This window comes from Labrus bergylta, chromosome 14 (genome assembly GCF_963930695.1).
Source record: "Labrus bergylta chromosome 14, fLabBer1.1, whole genome shotgun sequence".
Classification (NCBI taxonomy): domain Eukaryota; kingdom Metazoa; phylum Chordata; class Actinopteri; order Labriformes; family Labridae; genus Labrus; species Labrus bergylta.
In genome coordinates, this window is record NC_089208.1 from 20,494,327 (window position 1) to 20,515,980 (window position 21,654).

The window sequence follows — 21,654 nt, forward strand, 5'->3', positions numbered from 1 at the left end:
TGCAGTTCCTCAAATGTCCACTTGAAGCTGAAACAGAAGCCAATGTATTCCAAGCTCAAATCAAAAAGCCCTTTTTTACATCAGAAATCATTATGAATATAGTTTATATATTTTACAAATACTGGGTGTGGTCTCAATAACTTATTCCTTTGTTGGTAAAAATTGAAGATTGAACTTTCTTATAACTTATTTGATTACTTTATGGCAACAATTAAGCAACAGTTTGATGATTAGAGTCGTGGCTGATTTGACAGGTGTGCGTGTTGTTGCTGTTTTTAAGTCCTGCCTCAGCTCCAAATCTTTGCTTGTTTATTGACCAATCATAAATTGGAAATAGGATTTCTAGTATAGTGACTGCCATCTATGGGCTTCAAAACATGTCTTCAAAAAACCATTGGGGGATGTCACTGAGGCTACCTCCATGTTTTATACAGTCTATAGCTCCACCTGACTCATTGGGGTACATTACACATGATAGAAAATGAGGATTGTTTTTTACTTTTCTTTGTCAGTGCCTTAGTTTAAACTCTCACACTGTCGTCTTTCAACGCTTTTCCTCCAGCTCTCATCCATTCAGTTGTCATGGAGATGACTGATGAGGCAGTCACCTGCTCCTCTCACAACATCTACCCCGTCCCTCAGGTGACCTGGGCCACAGACCCCCCCTCTGCCCGGGAAGCTCTGGAAAATTCTACCATTAAAACCTCAGACCACAAGGGTCTTTTTACTGTGGTGAGCACGCTGAGGACTGTGGGTAATCTCTCCAACATGACCTACTTCTGCTCTTTCATATCCGCTGACAAGACCCAGGTGTGGACTGCCTCTCGGAAAAATGCAGGTGTGGTTTGGCTATGATAATAATAATTTGATCAGGTTAAAGTTTTCAAAGAGAGTATGATTTATGTCAATGAAATGCAAAACGGTGAATTTTTTTTTTTTTTCAGATGATATAACACATGAAGAGGGTCATGCACTGTCCATCGCTTGCATCGCCCCCCCAAGTCTCCAGAATTTCTCCCTCACCTGGACCTTCACCCCGTCGAGTGAGCCCACTGTCATCCTGAGATATGACACAAAAACCAGACACACCTTCAACCTGTGGGAGGGCAAAGCTACTCCAGACCAGGACCTGCTTCCTCTGGGAGACGGATCTCTACTTCTTCACAAGCCAGACATCGAGGAACACTCTGGGACGTATATATGTTCCTTCTCGGGGCTGCAGAGCAAACACGTCGTTCAAACCAGAGTAAACATCACTGTTTCATCAATTGGTGAGTATTAGATCACGCTGTTTGTGGTAAGAATGGTATACATCGAGGGAGGACAACAGAAATAGTACATTTGAAGTTAATGTGTCATGTTTTGCTCTGCAGGTGTGGATGAGTCGAGTGTGCAGAGGTCATGGTGGAGCACTGCAGCCTCTGTAGCTTTTGTCTTGTTCACCATCATTGTAGCTCTCCCTCAATGTGTGAGACAAAGAGGTACGTGACATTTACTGTCCATAGATAGATAGATAGATAGATACGCATCAAACATTTCTGTGCACCATAATTATGCAAATCGTTACTCCTGCCATAACTGAACTACAAACATTTGAAACATTAATAACAATTACTTGTACCAGAATCGTCAGGTATTGACTGTCTGTCAATTCAACCTATTTTTCTTCTACCGTCTCTGGTGGATATGATTGCAGAATCTGTACTAAGTCAGAATCAGGACATTTAAATTGATCTTGCTGTTGTAGTAGCATCTGTTGACAAGATGACTTCCAGGTTTGCACAACATTTCATCAACAAAGCTTGTTTTGCAGATGTTTAACCACAGAGTGTTTGAAAAAAAGCCATGCTAACAAGAATTTATATGACAGGCTGAATATGTGTAGTTAGACATGGATTTCATGCAGGATTTGAACTTTTACTCTTAGGTGTAACACTGTGGTGCAAAAGGAACATTTCAAGTGCTTTAAATAAATGGCCATGTGGTGGCGATGTTTGTACGGTTTGTACAAACGATCCTGAACTAAGGCTGCACAACTAAAGTATAGTAATGATATCGTTAGTATTGTCGGATTTAAAAATTGTCGGGAGTCGAGCCCCATATCGTAAGCAGTCTTTTTACTTTCGCATGACTTGTTGTCATTTTCTGTTCCTCGCACAGGGATGGAGACCAGAGCTGCCTCACACACACACAATGGAACAGGTCTTGTTGAAGGTGGGCCTTACAAAGACATACAGACAACAGCTTCATATATAATCGGACAACATGGAGATGAATGTACCAGACTACAACTGCAGTGTGAGGCGCAGAGTGAACTGGCAGGCAATACGCCAAACATAGCAGAGGACTGCCCTGTGGATTTACCACCAGGTACTGAAATAGAACAAGAAGACAAATCAGCAGGACCACCTGAGGAAGGAAATGATGGGCTGCAGCACTGTAGTCCAGAGAGGGGTGGATTTGAAACCACTGAGCCTGGGAATCATACACCATGAACTTCATGCTTTTTAAGCTGCTGGACATGCAACGCACAGTGGAGGATAATACCCCCAAACCTATGAACTAACTCCACCAAAGAGATCCATCCTGATCAATTTGATGGATAGATGTTTTGTGTGTAAATTCATTAAGACCATCCTCTTTATTGTAAACTGTAAAAACTATATTATTAACTTGTTTTCTTTTTTTTGCCTACCTTTAAAATAAAAAAACATATCACAACATTTTTTGGACCATCTTCTATCTGACTCGTTAAAACTGTGTGAACAATTTTTTATTTCAATTTTGGACAAACTGGCTACAAAACGCCGAGACGTGAGACTACACAAAGATGTCTAACAGCTGCCTGCATTACACCACAGCTCTGTAATCACAGACTCACCAACAAAGCAAAGACTCAAAACATCTTACTCTGAGGTTTTCGAGTGGACGTTAGGACTAATCTTCGAGATAAACTCTGCTTACAGCTGTGATGTGGGAAGTGTCCACATTAAGGCCTAATTAAAGAAATAAACTGCAGGGTGACCCTTCAGACCAGACCCTCTAGGACTGGCTTTTTTTTTGTCATTAGTGGTCAGTAAATACATGTTTGTTTATTGTAACAGTTTATGTTTGTAAAAGGGTTGAGATTGGGATTTAACTTTTAGCTACTGAGTCAAAGTATCGCAGGAACACAAGGGGCAGATGAGAAACATGTCTGTCTGTCTCCTAAGGTGAAAGATGAGTTGACTGGGCAAAACTACAGCTGGAAGAAAACAAACGTAACTGCTCCACATCAAACACCCAAAACTGTCTGATGACGTTGGCCTCTTGTGATTGGGTGAGACATTTGAGACGTCTCACGCTGTGAGTCAGACCTCCCGACAATTACCAGGGTTGATTTTACACCCACTCCCACAATCTGACACCAACTTTTTCTCTCCGTCCTCTCTCCGGCCCCCCCCCCCCCCCCCCCTCACCGTGTTTTTCCATGGTCTTCACTTCAAGCTCTCTAGAAATCACTCCACACATGGTTTCAGTCTGTAGTGTTTAAAAATGTGCACACACACAGACTCACAGCACTTGGCAGTAAACGTCCGTTTCAAATCTTACCTTTTTCTCATTCCTTCTTCGAGCGGGAAGTGCAGAAACATTCCAGCGTTCAATGACAATTACATTTTTATGTTGGCACCAACTTTTAAGTGTCCCAGTTTTCAAATGAGAACCTCCTGACATTTATATGTGTCATTTTGAGTTCCCACGAGAGAGGTGTGTTTGTGTGTGTGTGTGTGTGTGTGTGTGTTTTCATGACAAAGACCCCAGCTCCGTGTCTGGAAGTAATCATCTGATCCAGGCTGCACTCTCCCCCTCCCAATGATGTAATTGGAGTTTTTCTGGCGTGATCGCTCAAGATTTTTAGGGGATTTTTCCAAAGTTAACTTTTCATTCATTCTTCCCTCTTGAACTATTGATAACTTTAACTATTTGAAACCAACGTCTTTTTTGTAATTGCAAATCCATCAGATCAAAGAATCACAGGATTAGATGTGTTCCATGTTGCAGGATGTGTAATGTCTCTTTCTTACAGTAAGAGGTTGTTTTTTTTTCAGTCTTTGCCTGCTGTTCAGAGGGGGAGAGAGGTTGGCTGTGTTTCAAACACAGCGATGGGGCCTCCTTCCCTCCTCCACATACTGCTGAAACAACAATCTAAGACTCAAAACGTTTTTGGTTTTTTTTAAACTTTCAGCAGCAATGTCTTCTCTTACTTTCCCCCCAATAAAAACACACACATTGTGGGATTGTGGAAAGACTTGACTGTGGGAGTTTGGTGTTTTTGTGAAGAAATTGACCATAACAGAGAATGAAAACATTGAAGAGAGAATGTAAAATGTAGACAGTAGTCCATGAAGGTTAGAGGTTGTAGTATGAGCAGTACAGTTTTGCAGTAACTCTAGCGTCTCCATGCTGATATGATGTAATGTTAACTTGATACCTCAGCTTATTGATTATTGTGAGGTCTGAGGTCGGTAGCCTCATTACAGAAAAATAAATCAGGAGTTAAATGGGATTTAAAAACAGATTCCTTTAACCACTATCACTATGGAAGCACTTCATGCATCCGTACATTTTATTTACTATATTTCCTGTGAGTAATTCCCAGTTGTTTTCTCAAGAGATCAATATATGGATCTCGTATTTCAAAGCCTCAAAAACATCGAAATAGGCTCAACTTACCTTATTTGCAATGACATCATAGCATGGCATGTCTGGGTCTGGAACATCACAGTGACCAGCCTATTGTTTTATTTTTACTTTGTTATAGCCTGATGAGATAAATTAACTACCTTACAATGGGTGAACCAGTTTATTTTCATCCCGAGACAACGAGGCAAAGACATCAGTGAAGATCTCGAGAAAATAAACAAGAAATACCTCATTATCAGGGGAAATGGAGAGATTCAAATGTATGATTGTATTTTCGCTTTTGGCTTCCGTATGATCATGGCAAACAAGCTGATAACGGGCAGTTAGCAATTCCTGTCATCTTGAAACCAAAGACTGTTAGGTAGAAACGCATTTCTCTGTCTCACCAGAAAGGGGCACCAACCGCGCCTGAGGTTGGAAAGTAAACACTCCCCCCTCCTCCTCCTCCCCCACCTCCTCTTTTCTCCATAGCAGAAAGTTGAGATGGGAGGGGAGACAAGGGGAGAGGAGTCTCCTGTCTAATCCTTTGTCATGGGAAGACTTTCCTCTTCAGTGCAGGGAGAAAGAGAGAGAGAGGACTGTAGCTCCAGGAACGAGAGAAGCGCAAAAAGCTCAGGAGCCACTATGTGAATGAGAGAGGAAACAAACGTAAGTCACTCTACTCTTTACGCAGAAGTCGTTTAGGTCATGTCTGATGCTGAAATCTTAAATTGGTACTTTAAAGTGATGCTCTGCGATACCTCAGTCTACGTTTAAATTAAAAATTAAATTTGCACATTATTTTTTCGCACAAGCTATAATCCTTGTAGTATTATCCTGTGTAGAGCTGCTAAATGCATTAATGAAAAACAACATGAATAAAAATACTTAAATTGTGTTTGATTCACAAATATCAGTAAGCCAGGCTGATGCAGAGAAAATATGCAAAAGTCAAGTGCATTAGTTTTGAGTTTTCTTTGTTTTTATTGACCTGGAGCATCTTTTAATACAGGTCACACACAAACTGAAATTCTAACCTCTTATAAGAATGTGGTACTTACCTTCTCAGATCCATAGAAGTGCAAAAGAAAAGGTTAAAACTGAAAAAGTACATTGTACCAAAATTGAAGTCCTAGCCTTATTTCTCTTTACTTGGACTTCAGACTTTTTTGGTGTAAAAGGGCAAAAAATGGGGGCTTCTTGTCAGAGCAATATGGACGAACCAATCATTTAGGTAATCATGGGAAAACATTACTTATGTATGTATTTGCTAGTTTTTGTGTTATTATAAACTGTTCTTTGGTTTTATAGAAAGTTTCAGCACGTTGTGGTTACTGTGTTGGATTTTTAAAGACCTAATGGTTTCTTAAAACAAATAGGTAGATGAATTAAAATCATCATGAGTTGCTGCCCTTAAAGACTTGATTCAAACCAGTGTTTTTATCGTTTTAGTCTAGAAAGACTTGGGTGACAGCAGTTTGAGCCTCATTCAAGACTAACTATTTATCTACACAACTTCTAATCCGTGGACGCTCTTCCAGCTGTTTACATCTCTCTGTGTTTATGATCTGCTCTCTCCTGCTGGCCTGTAGCCTGGCCGAGGCAGTAAAAACTCTCTCTCTCTCTCCTAACATGAGGCTCTGGGTTTCTCCCCCCTTTTTTTCAGGCGGTCAGGAGAATGAACTCATGCTGATTGATTGTGTGACAGTGTAAAAGGATACCCTACTTCCTGTAGGCCCTCTCTCTCCCCTCTCTCTATCCAGACAGAAGGAAGAGAAAATCTTGGATCGGGCATCTGTGTGTGTGTATTGGTGTGTGTTCTGTCTGTAGATTCAGGAAACAGCACTGTCTGACTTTTAAAATCCCTCAGTGGACCCAATCATACTCTCACTCAATGTGTGATCATATCTGATTCTTACGAGGACATGAACTTGTATTTATTGCGCTGTTTGGTGTATCTATATCTTTTCTATAATCATAAATGAAAGCAAAGAGAGTAAGACTATTTTTCTGGGGTTAATCCCGTTTATTTGACTAAATGGTGAGACGTCATCCCCCTGGCTATTTTTTTTTAAATAATTACTTGTCGGTTAAACAAGTTATTCAGATTTTTTTATATACAGTATGTTGGCCCTCAATGACTGTCAAACGCAGCCACCCACCACTAGCAGGGGCTGTAGCCATAATCTGGCTGTAGATGAGGATAATGGGCCTGCTCTCCAAGCTACATACAATTTAAATACATTGTGCTAGAGTTGGTCTATTTTCTATGTCTTTTCTTCCCTTTAGATAGTCATTCAGTCTGAATTTAAATTTGTCTTCAACCGATTAGGAAATGAGTCGCCCAGGAGCATCCCATCTTTAAACGGGCAGAAACCTTGAGCAGAACTAGACTCCCCTCCATCTGCAGTGGACTGGCCAACAGTGTATGATAAAAGGAGGGATACTGTATAGAGACAGACAGAAGCCCCTTCACACATGCACTGTCCAGCAGCTGCATCTGTGACTGCAAACTCGCTTTATCCAGACTTCTCCCTGGCAGCTTCCCAGTGAATATTCTGCAAGAGGCTCTGGGGTGAGCCGATTTGTGAAAGCAGCAGCTAATATTATAATTCTGTGCTAATAAATTCTGTGCAATCAAGGTGGCAAAGATGATGATTTTTATCCTGCAACTGTGGTGTAATCAGAGCTATCTTTGAGCACATGAAGAAGCTGAGTCATACTTTTTTTATCTCGCCACCATGTTCTTTTCCACACTTAGACCCACACACAGACACTACAAAAACAGGTTATCTACTATGATGGAACATACAAGTAAAATACAGACACAGTTGAACAATAAAGCGGTTACATGTAAAGATTTGTGGTGTTTAAAAATGTAATCAGGTTTTGATGGAGAGACTTGGAGCAGGGCTTGCAAGAAACTTTGGATCCCCAAGTGATCCTCGTCCAGATTCACCCAGTCTGAACGTCTAACTTCAGCATGTGTCACATTGAGTCTGGGGCTCTGAGGGAATACTTTTGAGAGTTGGTCATGAGCTTCGGGGCGAAAAGATCAAGTGCTACTTTTTAGGACTCAGCTTTTATTGGCAACACAGACTGAGCCAGACAGAAATACTTTCCTCTGGATCTGTTTTCCCACTTAGCTTTTTGACGTTCTTTTTTTTTTTTCTTTCGGGTTAAAAATGCACATTTGAAATATCTGCTTGAATTGAGGTATTGTTGTGGTGGTTTTTAGGGTGCCCACAAAGCGTGGATTCAGCTTCCTGTGAACTTCTTTAAATCGTTTGTTTCCAAACTAAAAATGGGACTGCATCATGTTACTGGAATATTAATGCAGGATGTGAGAAAGTAAAGTTGAACTGCTGTGTACTAAGATGAGCATGAAACACTCTCATATGAGACGTGAAAAATATTGAAGAAAAGAAGATGTTTTTTTTTTTTCTTGAAATGTTTACAACTTTCATAATGATTTATGAAATCATAAAATTTATAATCATGATGATTTTTTTTCTCAGGGAACAAAGTAGACCTCGCTCAGCATTCTCAGGCTGAATCAGAGAAAGAAGGTCTGTGTGATGAACAGCATGCTGCCTCAGAGGAGTGCTGTCGCCACACTGGGCTACAGCTCAGGTAAGACATCTCTCAGGATACTCTTTTAGTTTTATGGTAATATTTGGAGGCCTTTGATTTGATGACTTAATACGGGTTATTTTGGGACAAAGCTAACAGTAAACTAAAGGTATAAATCTTCCAGCTATGATCAAAGAACAGAGTCAGCTGGGTGACAAGAAACAAGAGCATCATTCAAACCTGTGTGCTCCTTGAAGCGGGCTTATTTAATGACAACTTCTCCTTTTTATAAGATTTATTTTGGAGATTTTAGTGCCTTTAATGGAGAGATAGGACAGTTGATAGAGTCAGAAATCAGGGAGAGAGAGAGTAGGGAATAACAAGCGGGAAAAGGAGCCACAGGTTGGATTCAAACGAGGGCCGCCTGCTTGGAGGTCATGCGCTCTAACCACTGCGCCACCAGCACCCCAACTTCTCCTTTTCTGAAAGCTCTACTGCAATTCACGCCAAACTCCTCCCTATAGTCTTTCATCCTCTCCCAATCATCTTCTATTTTTATATGAGAGAGAGATAGCGGGTTAAGTCATTAACATCTTTCTTGATCACACACCTTGAAAAGACAACAGCAATGATATTATTATATATCTTATAACTGATCATCCATCACATAAACTGCGATAGACTTGCTGAGGAGGAAGGTGACCTCAGGGGTTTTCTTGCAGTCCAGACTGTGATGCATTCTGGTTTGTCTTGGTCCACCAGCATTTTTCCATTTTTAGAAGAAGCTTAACCACTGATTGAGCCAGTGTTTGTGTTGGGCTCAGAACTGTATGAGCGTACATTCTTTACTGGTTTCTTACTCAGCACTAATGTGATAGTGCGTCTTCTCTTCGCTGATCTGGTGCTTATTAAAGCAGTTACCTTGAATCTGACACTTTTACACAGTCCAAAAGACACAAGATTTCATGCTCTACCAACTTTCTTCTATTTTCATCAGACTGTGGGAAGATGGAGCACGGCGGCGGCGGCTCTGTGGGTGGGACGGTGCTGAGGGGCTCCCGCTCTAAGGCAGAGCTCCAGGAGCTGATGGAGACGCTGCAGCGCAGAAAGAGCGCTCTGGAAGCTAGTTTAAGAGCAGCCGAGTGCAGCCGAAAGTACCTCAGCGTGCCTCCGTCCAGGGGATCCCAGTCCAGCCGGCCTCTTTCAATCCTCAGCAACACAGAAAGACCCCCATCTGCCCCAAGAACTTTCTCCTACATGTCCAGCAGCAGTGTGCCTCCATCACCTCGCCAGGGCGAACGCCAACTGAGCTCCAACGGCTTGCATCGCCACTCTCACTCTCGCCACCAGTCCCAAGACAGTCTGCTCACAGATGGAAGCTCTCTACTCTCCTCCTACGGGCCAACTTTACCTCGATCTCCGAGGGTGAAAAGTGGAGCAGCCAGCGTGCCGTCCAGCCCCAGAATGGGCCGCAGACCCTACTCTCAGGGCAGATCGGGAGGAGACGCCCGTCAGAGGAAATACTCCACTGGCTCCCTCAACAGCCTTGGCCTTCACAGCCGCTCCCTGCCTCGGCTTCACAATGCAGCAGACCCTCCTGCCTTGTCGTTACCGTCACGTCAGTCAGTGGGTTCCCACAGAGGAGTGGGATCAGCAGGGCAGCGGCGTAGTCTCTCCTCCCTGGAGCAGCCGCCAGATGTGACAGTACCAGCCAGCATGCCAAGCACTTCCAGAAGAGCCAGCCTGGCCTCTCTGAGCTCTCTGGGCGTGGACGTGGACGGGACGGGTTTGGATCTGAGTTTTGGAGAGAGACGGTTGTCTTTTGGGAAAGGTGGGCTCAGTGCAGGACAGAGGGTGGGTAGCATCAGCTCCTTGAATGGCAAAGAAGAGCTGAGAGATTATCATCAGCATCAGAGGGATGAACGGCTCAGGGAGCAGAAAGTGCAGAGATTGGTGAGCTTCTTTTTGAATCTTGTTCATTCAGTTTAAAACTACTTAAACACTTTCTGACCTTGTTTGAAAACCTGACAGTTAAAATAATGAAGTATGTATCAAATGTCTACAGGAGTGCCAGCGGCTGGAGACCATCTTAAACCTGTGCAGTGATCTGGGCCATGTCGAGAGAGAGCCAGCAGTCTCAGCTGTTTCCGACCTGCAGAAGATCAACAAAGAGTTGGAGAAGCTGCAGGTGTCGGACGATGAGTCAGTGTTTTCTGACTCTCCCAGCAGCACGGCTCCGGAGAGCAGCTTTGGGGCCAAAGCCAGCAGAGACTTCCACCTGTCTGAGGAGCAGCAGGTCAGCCAGCGCCAGCAGAGCGGCTACAGAGAGGCCAGGTCCCACTCACCTGTTGTCAGTCTGAACAGCAGTGCCGCTTCACCCGCCACCCAACACAGAGCCAAAGTAAGTCTCACCTCATCCATGTTTTCTAACAGAACGCATCAGGTCAGGAGGATGAAATTGAATATGGGCATATTTATAGGAATCAGGAATTTGATTAAATCCTTTTCTTTTATCTCAACTAAAGAAGTCCCAGCCCCATTAACTTAAATAATTTGGTTAGAAACTGGTCGTTGTATTAAAATGACAACATTTAAAAAACCTGCAACTCATTCTGCATTTCTGACTCAGTTAAATAAATCAGGTGAGCATCTTTTTTCATCGTAGCCCACTATCATTGGTTAGTAGCTTGACCCAGCATGCAGATTATGCAAGATAGTGAAATTAGATAGAAACCAGAAATACCTACTGGTAAATAAAATAGATAGAAAATGTATTTTTCCCAGCTTATGCTGTATCTTATATCGTGGTGGTCACTGAATTATTATTGTTGTAATTATTAAAAAGAAAAGTCTCTTGGCCCCTCTCTTCAGCCTCTCTCTACCAGGTCCTGCTACAGTTGGAGTGTAAATGTTTGTGAAGAGAGGAGTGAGCGTTGTGAACACTAATGGGGCACACCCCTCCTGTGGAATGCAGTTTATCAGACCGCTGAAACATTCTTGATCTTTGTTTGTTTACCTGATGTGATATCAGGTTAAATACTTTCCATTCCCAAATTAGTTTGCATTTTTGGATTTTCTCTATCTCGTAGATCCTCATTAACAAAAACCTTTACCGTTGATAATGAATTCCAGTCAAACCAAATGAGTCCACTAGTGTGAGCTATTGGTAACATGTTTTTTAAATTCATTTCTTGCCATTTTGAATGTGGACCGTTTTTCATTGGTGAAGACTTTTTGTTTTGTTTTGTAAGAAACAACGAGCGGGATTGAAGAGGTTAATGTGGGCCGTATAGCATAATCATGATCTAAACAATGATAAATGTAGCCATAGATTTGGTTTGAACTGTATTTGTCTGGATGAAAAGTGCAAAACATCTGTGGCTTCCAAAGACGCTGAGTCATACAATGATATAATCACTCAACACATATAAACAACGGACATAGATCTCCAAATCATTGGGCTTTTAGTCAGGAGTACAGTAAGTGCCTGCAGTTTGCAGTTTGTACATTTCCTGTTTACGTGTCTGAACGGCCACATAAACATGAGGCTCAGAGTTGTGAAAGACCTCCTCACAGCTCTGGCTCATCTTTATGCTCTTCAACTTATTCAATGTGTCAAAGTTGAAAGAAAGAACTAACAAACGAAGGATCTTGTGAATTTTAAGAATATAAACAGATTGCATGTATAAAATGCTGTGATTTAATCTCGAAGGCATGCCACCTCCTCCACTGTCTCCCCTTTCAGTCCCAATGTCTCTGTTAAAACCTCGTTTCCACTTTAGAGCGACCTCTCGGTGTGTCTGGTTTTAATGAAGAAGTCCTAGTTTTGTTTCAGCTCTCAGCCTTTCAAAAACTTTAAAGATTGGGTGAGGGGGGGGGGGGGGGGGGGGGCAGGAAATGACTTTATCCCACTGAGAATTAGTGTGCAGATGTGTGTGCGTGCAGTGTGTACTGGTTCTGTGTGAGTGGAAGAATGCTGGTGTATATGTTTTTTCAGAGGCATGCGTTTTTCCAGATGTTTTGAACCTAATACAGCGGCTGAATGGATGGAAGACCTTGTGAAAGGGGAAAATGTAGTTAACACATCATCACAAGTAATTAACCATGATGTTTAAGATGTGGCAGACACAAGCGACTGACACCTAGAGTTTGTTAAAAAAAAAAAAAAAAGGTTTTAAATTGAGACCATCATTTCTGCGACGTGTAAAAAAAAAAGCAGTTTACAGACTCCTGCGTCTACCCTCTCCTGCATTCCTCACAGCAGTGTGTGCAGCCGAGGAAACTATAAATCCTGGAGCTGCAGGCCACAAAAACAATCCTCCTGACTCCTAAAAGGAAGAATACCTTATATAAAAAAAAATGGATCCTTTAACTGCACCCACATGTGAATGAGTATGAATGGACGTTTGTGGGACTTTGGTAGAAGATGAAAGACGTGGGAGGACTTTGGCGTGAATTGCACTCGAGCTAACAGATAGATGTTTCCATTACATGAAGTAGAAAAGAATCCTGCTGTCGGTGATCCAGCTTTGGATGACTTGAAACAGCAGCTGCTTGTCGAATTAAGAAAAAAAACAGATTCCGCTTGCTGGGAAATGACTTTAACACAATCAAATGCATGGAAAAAAAAAATCAGTTCCTCATATTATATAAACTCTCTGATCGTAATCAGGATCATGAAAAGAAGGCCTTCATGAATTCATAGATTCCCTCTGGTAATTTGCAGTCATGTGACGTGTCCTGTAACAGCCAAGCCATTTCTATGCATACCTGATGTCACTGCAGGCATTAGAGAGCGTGCAGCTGAAGCAGGAAGTAACGCAAATAGAGGAGGAGAGGATCCAAGTCCTGAACAACATCGAGGAGCTGGAGCAGAAGATCAAAGACCTGGACAACCAGATGGAGGAGTCTGTCAGAGAGGTACAACCACCGCTCGGCACAGCGCAGTGCAACAGGAAGCAAACACAACTGATGCCAGATATTGATAGCTTGATATTCTAACAACTCTAGTTATTCAGAGTGAGATGTTTGATGTTCACACATTCTGCATTTTGATCCTTTTTAGGCACTGTAACTTTAAATTATGCGTTTGTTACTGTTTCCAGCTGTGATTATACGTTTTCCGTTGGTGAATCTATTTATTTATGTTTCGTTTTAACATTTACAAAACCTATGTTTCCTGCAGATGGAGGTGGAGATGGCGCTGCTGGAGGGGGAGCAGGAGTCAGAGATGACCCAGCTGCAGAGAGAAAAGGAGCTTCTGGACCAACTGAAGGAAAAGATTCATAGCAGTGAGAAGAAGAGCCACACTGAGAAGTCACAGGTAAAAAAAATAAAAAAATTGCCTGAAATGTTTAAGCCGAGAAAAGGTTTGAAGCAATGAAGATGACCTCACCACTTTATTTGTTTTTCCTCTCATTGGAAATTTGAGAAAGAGTAGTCGGAGGTGATTCAGGGGGAAATCCTGCATTGAGAAATGGGTTGAGTTGCATTTCCTTTAAAATCGAGAGAGAAAATACAAAACATACAAAAAAAAATCTGAAAAAGTGAGCTGCAAAATGTTTTAGTCCACCCCAAAGAGAGTTAACGATATCATGGAGCCTCCTAAGGGAAAAGGAAGTAAAATAAAAAATGTAGTTCTAATGACAATACGCAAAAGTAGGACATTTAAATACAATAAACATTATCTGTCTGTTTTTATTTGAGTCATTTAATTTATCTTTTTCTTGTGTTGGCCTTAAGACATTTCAACAAAAGAACTGTCAGCTGATCTTTTTGCAGCAGTTTTCCTGTCATGAAACCCCTAAAGAGCAGTGTGAAGAAGTGTTAATGAAATTCGAAACACTCTCAGTTCCCCTCTCATTTTCCACCTGTACAGTCTGGTTTTTTTTCTTTTCTTCACTTTTTTTTTTTTTTTTTCACGCTGTTATTATACTGCCTGACGTTGTTCTTTGTGATCCTGGATTTCTTCCTTTACTTCCCGTCTCACAGTTACCACTTGTGTTTCTGCCCCGTAGAGCCACATATGGGAAGAGGCCTAAATAGGTAACACATGCAGGAAGAAAAAGAAGTGTTAGCTCATCTGACTCCAATTAAGTGGAAAAGTAAAATCACCTGAAACCTGAAATCACGTGGAAGGACTTGATATTTAACACACATTACATAACATCGACATTCATCTTAAAACTTTCTGCGGCAGACGGCCTGCCAAATGCATGAATCAAGCATCAAATAATGTGCAGTCCAGTCACTGGTTCTTCTTTTAAAGTTTGACCTTGTTCCTTGAGCTCAAATTATATCAACTTCTCTACCAGTGCATCCTGTTGTCTTCTTCTAAGCTGATTATTGTGCGTCTGTGCTGTTTCTCAGGAGGAGCAGACAAAAAGTCTGGAGGATTTGGAGTTCCAGAAGCTGGAGAGAGAAATCAATCAGGGTGAGGAAAAAGAGAACCAGAGCCAAGAGGTGCTGCGAGAGATCGCCGAGTGTCAGCGTCTCACTGTGACACGCAAGGTACGGAGAGCGAGGTGTGTCTGTGTGTGTGCGTGCGTGCGTGCGTGCGTGCGTGCGTGCGTGCGTGCGTGCGTGCGTGCGTGCGTGCGTGTGTGTGCAGCATGTCGTGCATGTTAAACACTGCTGTATGTGCTGGCACAGCATCACATAAAAATGTCTTATTTTCAGCAAAAAAGTACATTACTGTATAAGTAATGGAGCATTATAACAGAACACAGATCATCAGGTCGATAAAATCTCAGATCTTTTTTTTTTAAGTGTGCTGTTTTATAAGTTTAGAAAAAGTAGATCATTAGTGTCAGCATGCACTTCTCACAGTTTGTTAATTTAATTAGTGAACTAAATCACAGTCATTCAAATTCTTAAAAATGAAACTTATACGTAGTAGACCTTTCTTTTTGTGTTTTGTTGTAATTACTTATTTTTTTTAGATTTTTCCAGTTACTCCATCTTGGTTTGTTGTCATTAATCTTACCACAGGTTGTGCATGAAAATAAAGCTGCAAAATTGTGCTATTTGCAGCACAAAGCATGAACTAATCACAAGAAACAACAATACCAGCAATGGTAAGCATGAACAACTGTTTGCATAGATGTAGTTATAGTTATAGGGGAAATACATTTGAATGAGGTTGATTTAGTTGAACATGTAGTCATAGACAAACAAAAGTATAATATGTCAGCAAGAGAATTTAGCTTTTGTTCACTCTGCTGCCGCTTCACCATGAAACACTTTAGCATTATAAAACACTATGACGCCATCTCTAAGTCATATTGGGTTTGAAGCGTGTGTGTAGTGTAATTGGGCTGTTTTTTTTGTTATCCTCTCAGGAAAAACTCATGGCGCTGAAGAAACAGTCGACACAGATCACTTTACAGGCTCAGCAAGAAAGAGAACATTTCCAGAGAGAGAAAAACAATTTGCTCATCATGCTTCAGAAGGTACGAGAGCTCTCTCTCTCTCTCTCTCGCTCGCTGCACGCTCATGTTTTAAATGATTAATTTTATTAACTTCAAGATCCTGTCCTGATGCCTGCAGGAGAGAGACAAACTGGCATCTTTGGAGGGAAAGTATGCAGAGTTGTCTGAGGGGCAGAACTTCACTAACAACCCTGCAGCCATTGCAGAGGTAGGTATCAGTTACAGCTATAATCACATTTTAGATTTCTTTTACCAGCAGAGTGCTCCCATGTCAAAAAAAAGCATCTCCCACAGTTAACAATGACTGAGTGAGAAGTCCTTTTGTTATCCTGTGTGATTCCCCTGATTTCTCTGCCTCCACAGCACTTACTCTCTCTGAAGGAAAGAAGAAGAAGCAGCAGCGGCAAAGATAACTCCTCCCACCCAAGTGACGGCCTGTCTCATAAGAGGAGCCAGCAGATCCTCAACTCTTACGGCAGATCCCTCGGACGCACGCTTCCGCCTAAGGTCATTACATTTTAATCGAAGCAGGCATCAAAGATTGGATACAAAAAGATCCAACTGGGTTAAAATGGTGCTTCTTAATATCTCATGAGACTCATACATCTCTAAAAACCTGTTCGTTTTTCTCTAATGTTACAGAGTAGGCCTCACAGCAAGGTCAACCCAGGTTTCAGAGCTTAAAAAGTTATAAAATATGAAGAAATCATTACCAAGCTGGTAATGGTTGCAGAATCCTGTTGCGCTCTCTTATTTCTGGACAGCAGTAGAGGGGATTTCACTGCCCTCATTACTTCTATCGGGAACTTTCTGTCCCAAGAGAATGATCCACCCAGACAGGAATTCTCCATTTCAGTCTGGCTCGCCCCGGCTGACTAAGTGCTTTAACTATGAGAGCCTTTTTTTTTTGTGATTGTGAGAAGGTTGTCGATTCTGACCATGAACATGATGTGTGCTCTTGGGTGTGCTCCTCAGGCCCATCTGCCTCTGTCCCAGAGCTCCAGCTGTGGCAGCGTCATCCCACCAGGCTTCAGCTTCTCCCCGCGGGACCTGAACGTCCGCCACAGGCCCAAGAGTGAGTCAGAGTGGCGGACTGTCGCATCTTGTCTGCATCAGACCTCTAGAGTACTGCGTGTGAGCGTCTTTACGCCTCAAGGCTTTAGTCGGGTATAAGGTCAGAAAAATGATGAAGGGATGAAGTCATCAGTGGCAGAGAACAGAGACACATTTCCTCCAAGACCGACATCAAACACTAAATGTTTGTTTGATTGGAAGAAACCCACGTTGTAGATTGAGATTTGTGATTTCAAGGCTAATCACTTACAAACAAGTAACATATACTGTTAAAGTATAAAATATAAAGTGTTTCTTTTGGTAATGGCAGTACTTCGGTATGTTAGCTATGTGTAATTCATTAGATATGTTAAATGAGGTATTTAAGATCATGTTTGAAGATCAAATCTTGTTGTGATTTTATCAAGAAAAGCATGATATTGACTTCTACTGCATCTCAATAGAAGACATTTAATGACATCCATGAAGCTTTTTACATATTTATAGTTTCTCCTGAAGATTGAGGCTTAAAAGCTCTACCAGAAAGTGTTATTGCAGTTCCCAGTTTAATACAGGAGACTTAAAAAAAATGTTTTTCCAGGTTTAATGAAACAGATTTAATTAAATTCTGATCACAAGACACTATCCTACTGAGCCAAAAAAAAAAAAAAAAGATGCTTTCTTGTCGTCATCCAAATTGTCACTGTGATATTCTCCTCTGTTAGCAGGCAACAGCCATGCGCACATGAATGAAGACAGACAGAGAAGGAGTGATTTTTGCAGAGGGATGGTCTCTGAGCCCAACGTGTTCCTGGACTCCTTCTCGTACCCCGACAACAGCCAGACCTCTGATACGGTCAGTGTGGACAGCTCTGACAGCCTGGAGACCAGCTTCTCCGCCTGCTCCCCAGACAACATCTCCAGGTCAGAGAGGAAACACCATGCATGCAGATGAAACATTACTTCTAAAAGTCTGGACAGGGCAGATACATGTGGGGAGTTGTATGTTTAGAAAAGAAGTTGGAGCACAAAGACTGGGGATATCTTTTTTTAGGAGATATTCTGGAGATCAGAGGAGGTGGTGTTTAAAGCTCCTGTGAGGAGTTTTTATCCGTTTATGAAACAGACAGAAATCAATATCGCTGCCTCTATGTGACCATCAGGGAGCAGGTTGATCATTTCTTTATAGTAAGTCTGTAATGCCTTCAAACACAGCTGCTGAGACGGTGTCAGGCAGAGGGAGGGCCGGCACACTGCAGAAACAGCCTTTTTGGATGTTTCCCACAGCAAAGATTCACATTTAATGATAAGCTTGTCTGTTAAAAGAAAGCAATGTGAAATTATTTTGTTTAAAAATTACTTAGGAATGTACAGGACAAGCTCAGCAAAGAGTTAAGAGGCACCACTTTGTCCACAGGGGGGCGCCACAATATCAAACTTAACAAACTTAAAGGTCCTCACAGGAGCTTTAAAGAGACAGTGACGGTCTGTGTTTGTGTCAGAGGAGACATAAAGCATGTTCATATGATTAATAGTTCTCTAAAACATTTACATACAAGTTTGCAAATTCACTGACCACCTTATAAAATGATTAATGTCAATGACAAAACTTGCACTTTGTTGTGTTAAGGGGGGGTCTTATCCAGGAAGGTAGTTTTCCAGAAAGCCCAACCGCATGACGTTTATTTCCTGCAAATTAAAAGAGTTTTGACTCTGGAAATGGTTTTCCTCTAGGAAACTCAAGTTTGCCTTTTCCCCTCAGTGCCAGTATGTCAAATATGATCAAGATGGAGGAGATGGAGCGTTTACTGCGCGAGGCCCAGGCGGAGAAGCACAGGCTCCTCGAGCATCGAGTAAAGTGTCAACCATTATTGAAAGCCACTTTTTCTAAAGATATGAGTGTTTAACAGTGGATTTTATTAGCTCTTATGTGGCATGTGTAGGAGCGTGAAATGGAGATGCGCAGGCAGGCTCTGGAGGAGGAGCGGAGACGAAGAGAGGACCTGGAGAAACGACTGCAGGAGGAGACGAGCAGGAGACAGAGACTAGTGGAGAGAGAGGTGAAGCTCAGGGAGAAACAGAGATCACAGGTAAACATGAACATACCAAATCTGGTTTTCATTAATTGTCTTTTTTTCATGTAAATTCTTCAAACAGAGCAGTACAATGTTCTATTTTATACTTTTTTTTTCCACAGTCCCGGCTGACTCGCTACCTCCCTGTAAGGAAAGACGACTTTGATCTTCACGGCCACATTGAGGCGGCGGGACACAACCCAGACGCCTGCTTCCATCTGGCCATCACTGATAAAACCTGTCGGGGGTTCCTGGTCAAAATGGGCGGCAAGATCAAGACCTGGAAGAAACGCTGGTTTGTGTTCGACCAGAATCGCAGGACGCTCACCTATTACGCAGGTCGGTGACTCCTCCTTTCAGTTGTGTGTGGAAAATGTGAGATACGTTTCAGAAACAGTGATGTCACTCTGAGGGATTTGCAGGACGCTTTAGATGCTGCAGAACAAGCTTTGATTACAGATTTGTGGATGCATAAACTGTTCTGCTTGTATTCTCGGCTGCAGACAAACATGAAACCAAGATGAAAGGAGTCATTTACTTCCAAGCCATAGAGGAGGTGTACTACGACCATTTGAAGAACGCGCATAAAGTAAGTGACTCTGTGTTCATGTCGGTGTGTTTCATCATCCACTGATGCCATTTTTATTTGAAAATTGTTGACATCCTTCTCTATTCTCCCTCCATCTTTCACCTTACCCATCTCCCTTCTATATTCTTTCACTTTGGCACCCAAGAGCCCCAACCCCTCGCTGACCTTCAGCGTAAAGACCCACGATCGGGTCTACTACATGGTGGCTCCGTCGCCTGAGGCCATGCGTATCTGGATGGATGTCATGGTAACGGGCGCAGAAGGACACATGCACTTCATGGTGTAGCTGATCCCAACAGATCACAATGACATTTCTTTGGTGAAAGCTGCGCCAAGTTATAAAGGAAATGCGCAGCGTTCAGTTTGTTGGAGGGAACAGCCTTGTGTTGAGCTGAGACGGATGATCATCAGGTGAACAAATTAACTTTTGTTTACGCTTCAGGTATTTGTAGCCTTCAAGAACAACTCATGCTGAGATTCACACTCTTTAATGTGATCATGTATAACACTACATAAAACTGATCAACACGTTTTCACAATAAGCTATTTAGTACATTTTATATTTGTTCATGTACCATAAGTGTTTGAAACATTCCTTAACTTTGCATCAATTTTGCTCTGACATTTTCCAACTTTCTCCCCTCTCATTAAATATCCTGCTCTGAGTTATGATTTGGATTTTTGATTAAAGACTTGATCAAGGAAGCTTCTAAATGATCAGACACTCAATGTCTGCTGCACTCCTAAATTACGGTACACACTGATGCTGCTTCACTGTCACAGATGCCAATTTGTTCATCAGTCTTGTATCAAGTGTAGGTCATTGGTCATTCAAGCTCAGGTTGAAGGTTCAGGTTCACTTCTGCTTCTTTTCTTTCTTCTTCCATCCTTTCCTATTTTGATCATAAGGACTGACTTATGATTGGACCAAGTGCTCATTTATCTTACACTAAGATTTAAATGTTTTTCTTTTCTATGTCATGCTGTACCACACGTACATGATACTGAAAAGGGGTCACGGTGTTGTGTGTCTGTATTAAGTTGCAAAAACTCTAATTTTTATATTTTAATTATGTCTACATTATGTCTACATTGTCACATATGATATATTCGCATATAATTTTTTTTGTGTGTCTGATAATTTGCTGCTTCTAGACTGTCAGCACAAGCTGGTCTTGTCTGCCTTTATGCAGGCCTGAATGTCCATCATCAGTGTTCCTTCAATCAGAGACATCTTTTGCTTTTATTCACATTGCAAATGTAATTATTGAAGGAGATATAGGCACTTTTATATTTTATGTTGTTTTTTTTTTTTAGTCAAATATTCTACACTTACTATGAGAAAGTGTTGCCCAGATCAGAATGTAACTGTGTGTCATGTGTGACACTGTGCAGCTGGCTCCCTCTAGCTTCAGGAGAGGCTGCAGGCCTGATAAGATGAGGCCATGTTGTGCGGCAGTCATGCTGTATGTACTGCGTCACCCACATGTTCCACAAGACTTTGCAGTGAGTGTGTGTTTTCACCAGCAGAGGTCCTCAGTGCAGAGTTATTGCTCTGAAATGACGTAATGCTCTGGCTGCTCCGTCCTCACTGAAATAGAGCAAAATTCACTGAGCAATGACCAAACCTTCCAAATATGTGCATCACAAGCACATTTTTTTTTTTTTTTTATCAAGCTTAAGATCTGCTTCTGGAAGCAAAACAGAAAACAAGATCATTTATATGATCATAAACATGAAGTATTTTATATATATATTTTTAAACATATAATACATTTCTACATTTGTCTTATTCATTGACTTTTAGGAACTAATTGATTGTACTGATAAAAAAAAATCACTTACACCAGCTGTTGGTTTACACACTGCAAAGGGCGAATAAGGCTGCAGAGCGGACGGTGTTACAGATGAGTTGGTGCCTGTGCTGGATGATTCTCAGAGAACAGACTAGAGGTACATGTCATGTAAATATCTCATCCACATACTACCCTTGAAACCAGACAAACAAAAAAATGTTAGTATATTTTTTAAATAAGTTTCATATGATATATTTTGTACAAGCAAAATGGTAATTGGATTATGCTATCAGTTTTTACAACTGCCATTTGTACTGTTTCAAAAAGATTAAGAATAAATCATTTTGATTGTGAATTATTCTTGTGAAATGTTATGCTATCACTTCACTGAAACTCATGTTTGATGGGGTGTCTGTGTGAAAACCTGATCATGTGAGGGGTGAAATGGGCTAAATTGGAGCCGATAAAAGGCTATA

General features: G+C 41.6%; 1 protein-coding gene across 2 annotated transcripts; it reads left to right on the plus strand.

Moving 5' to 3' along the window:
* Positions 1-5,180: 5,180 nt before the first annotated feature.
* Positions 5,181-21,533, plus strand: phldb2a (pleckstrin homology-like domain, family B, member 2a). Of its 2 annotated transcripts, none has more exons than XM_020633261.3 (17): positions 5,181-5,331; positions 8,181-8,295; positions 9,233-10,188; positions 10,301-10,636; positions 13,021-13,155; positions 13,421-13,558; positions 14,605-14,745; positions 15,576-15,686; positions 15,784-15,873; positions 16,029-16,172; positions 16,641-16,740; positions 17,444-17,642; positions 18,481-18,571; positions 18,662-18,808; positions 18,916-19,132; positions 19,297-19,382; positions 19,528-21,533. In XM_020633261.3, exons 2-17 carry the CDS (start codon positions 8,241-8,243, stop codon positions 19,666-19,668), a joined length of 3,087 nt encoding a protein of 1,028 aa, XP_020488917.2. In that variant the 5' UTR covers positions 5,181-5,331; positions 8,181-8,240; the 3' UTR covers positions 19,669-21,533. The 2 variants fall into 2 exon arrangements, with proteins under 2 accessions (XP_020488917.2, XP_020488918.2); XM_020633262.3 differs by having other exon boundaries at positions 17,447-17,642.
* Positions 21,534-21,654: the final 121 nt, after the last annotated feature.

Bases quoted from the DNA above. Each gene is read 5' to 3' on its own strand.
- phldb2a (XM_020633261.3), top strand. From the start codon at position 8,241: ATGAACAGCATGCTGCCTCAGAGGAGTGCTGTCGCCACACTGGGCTAC. The intron at 17,643-18,480 runs GTCAGAGAGGAA...TTTTCCCCTCAG, and splicing joins TCCCCAGACAACATCTCCAG to TGCCAGTATGTCAAATATGA. The intron at 18,572-18,661 runs GTAAAGTGTCAA...TGGCATGTGTAG, and splicing joins ACAGGCTCCTCGAGCATCGA to GAGCGTGAAATGGAGATGCG.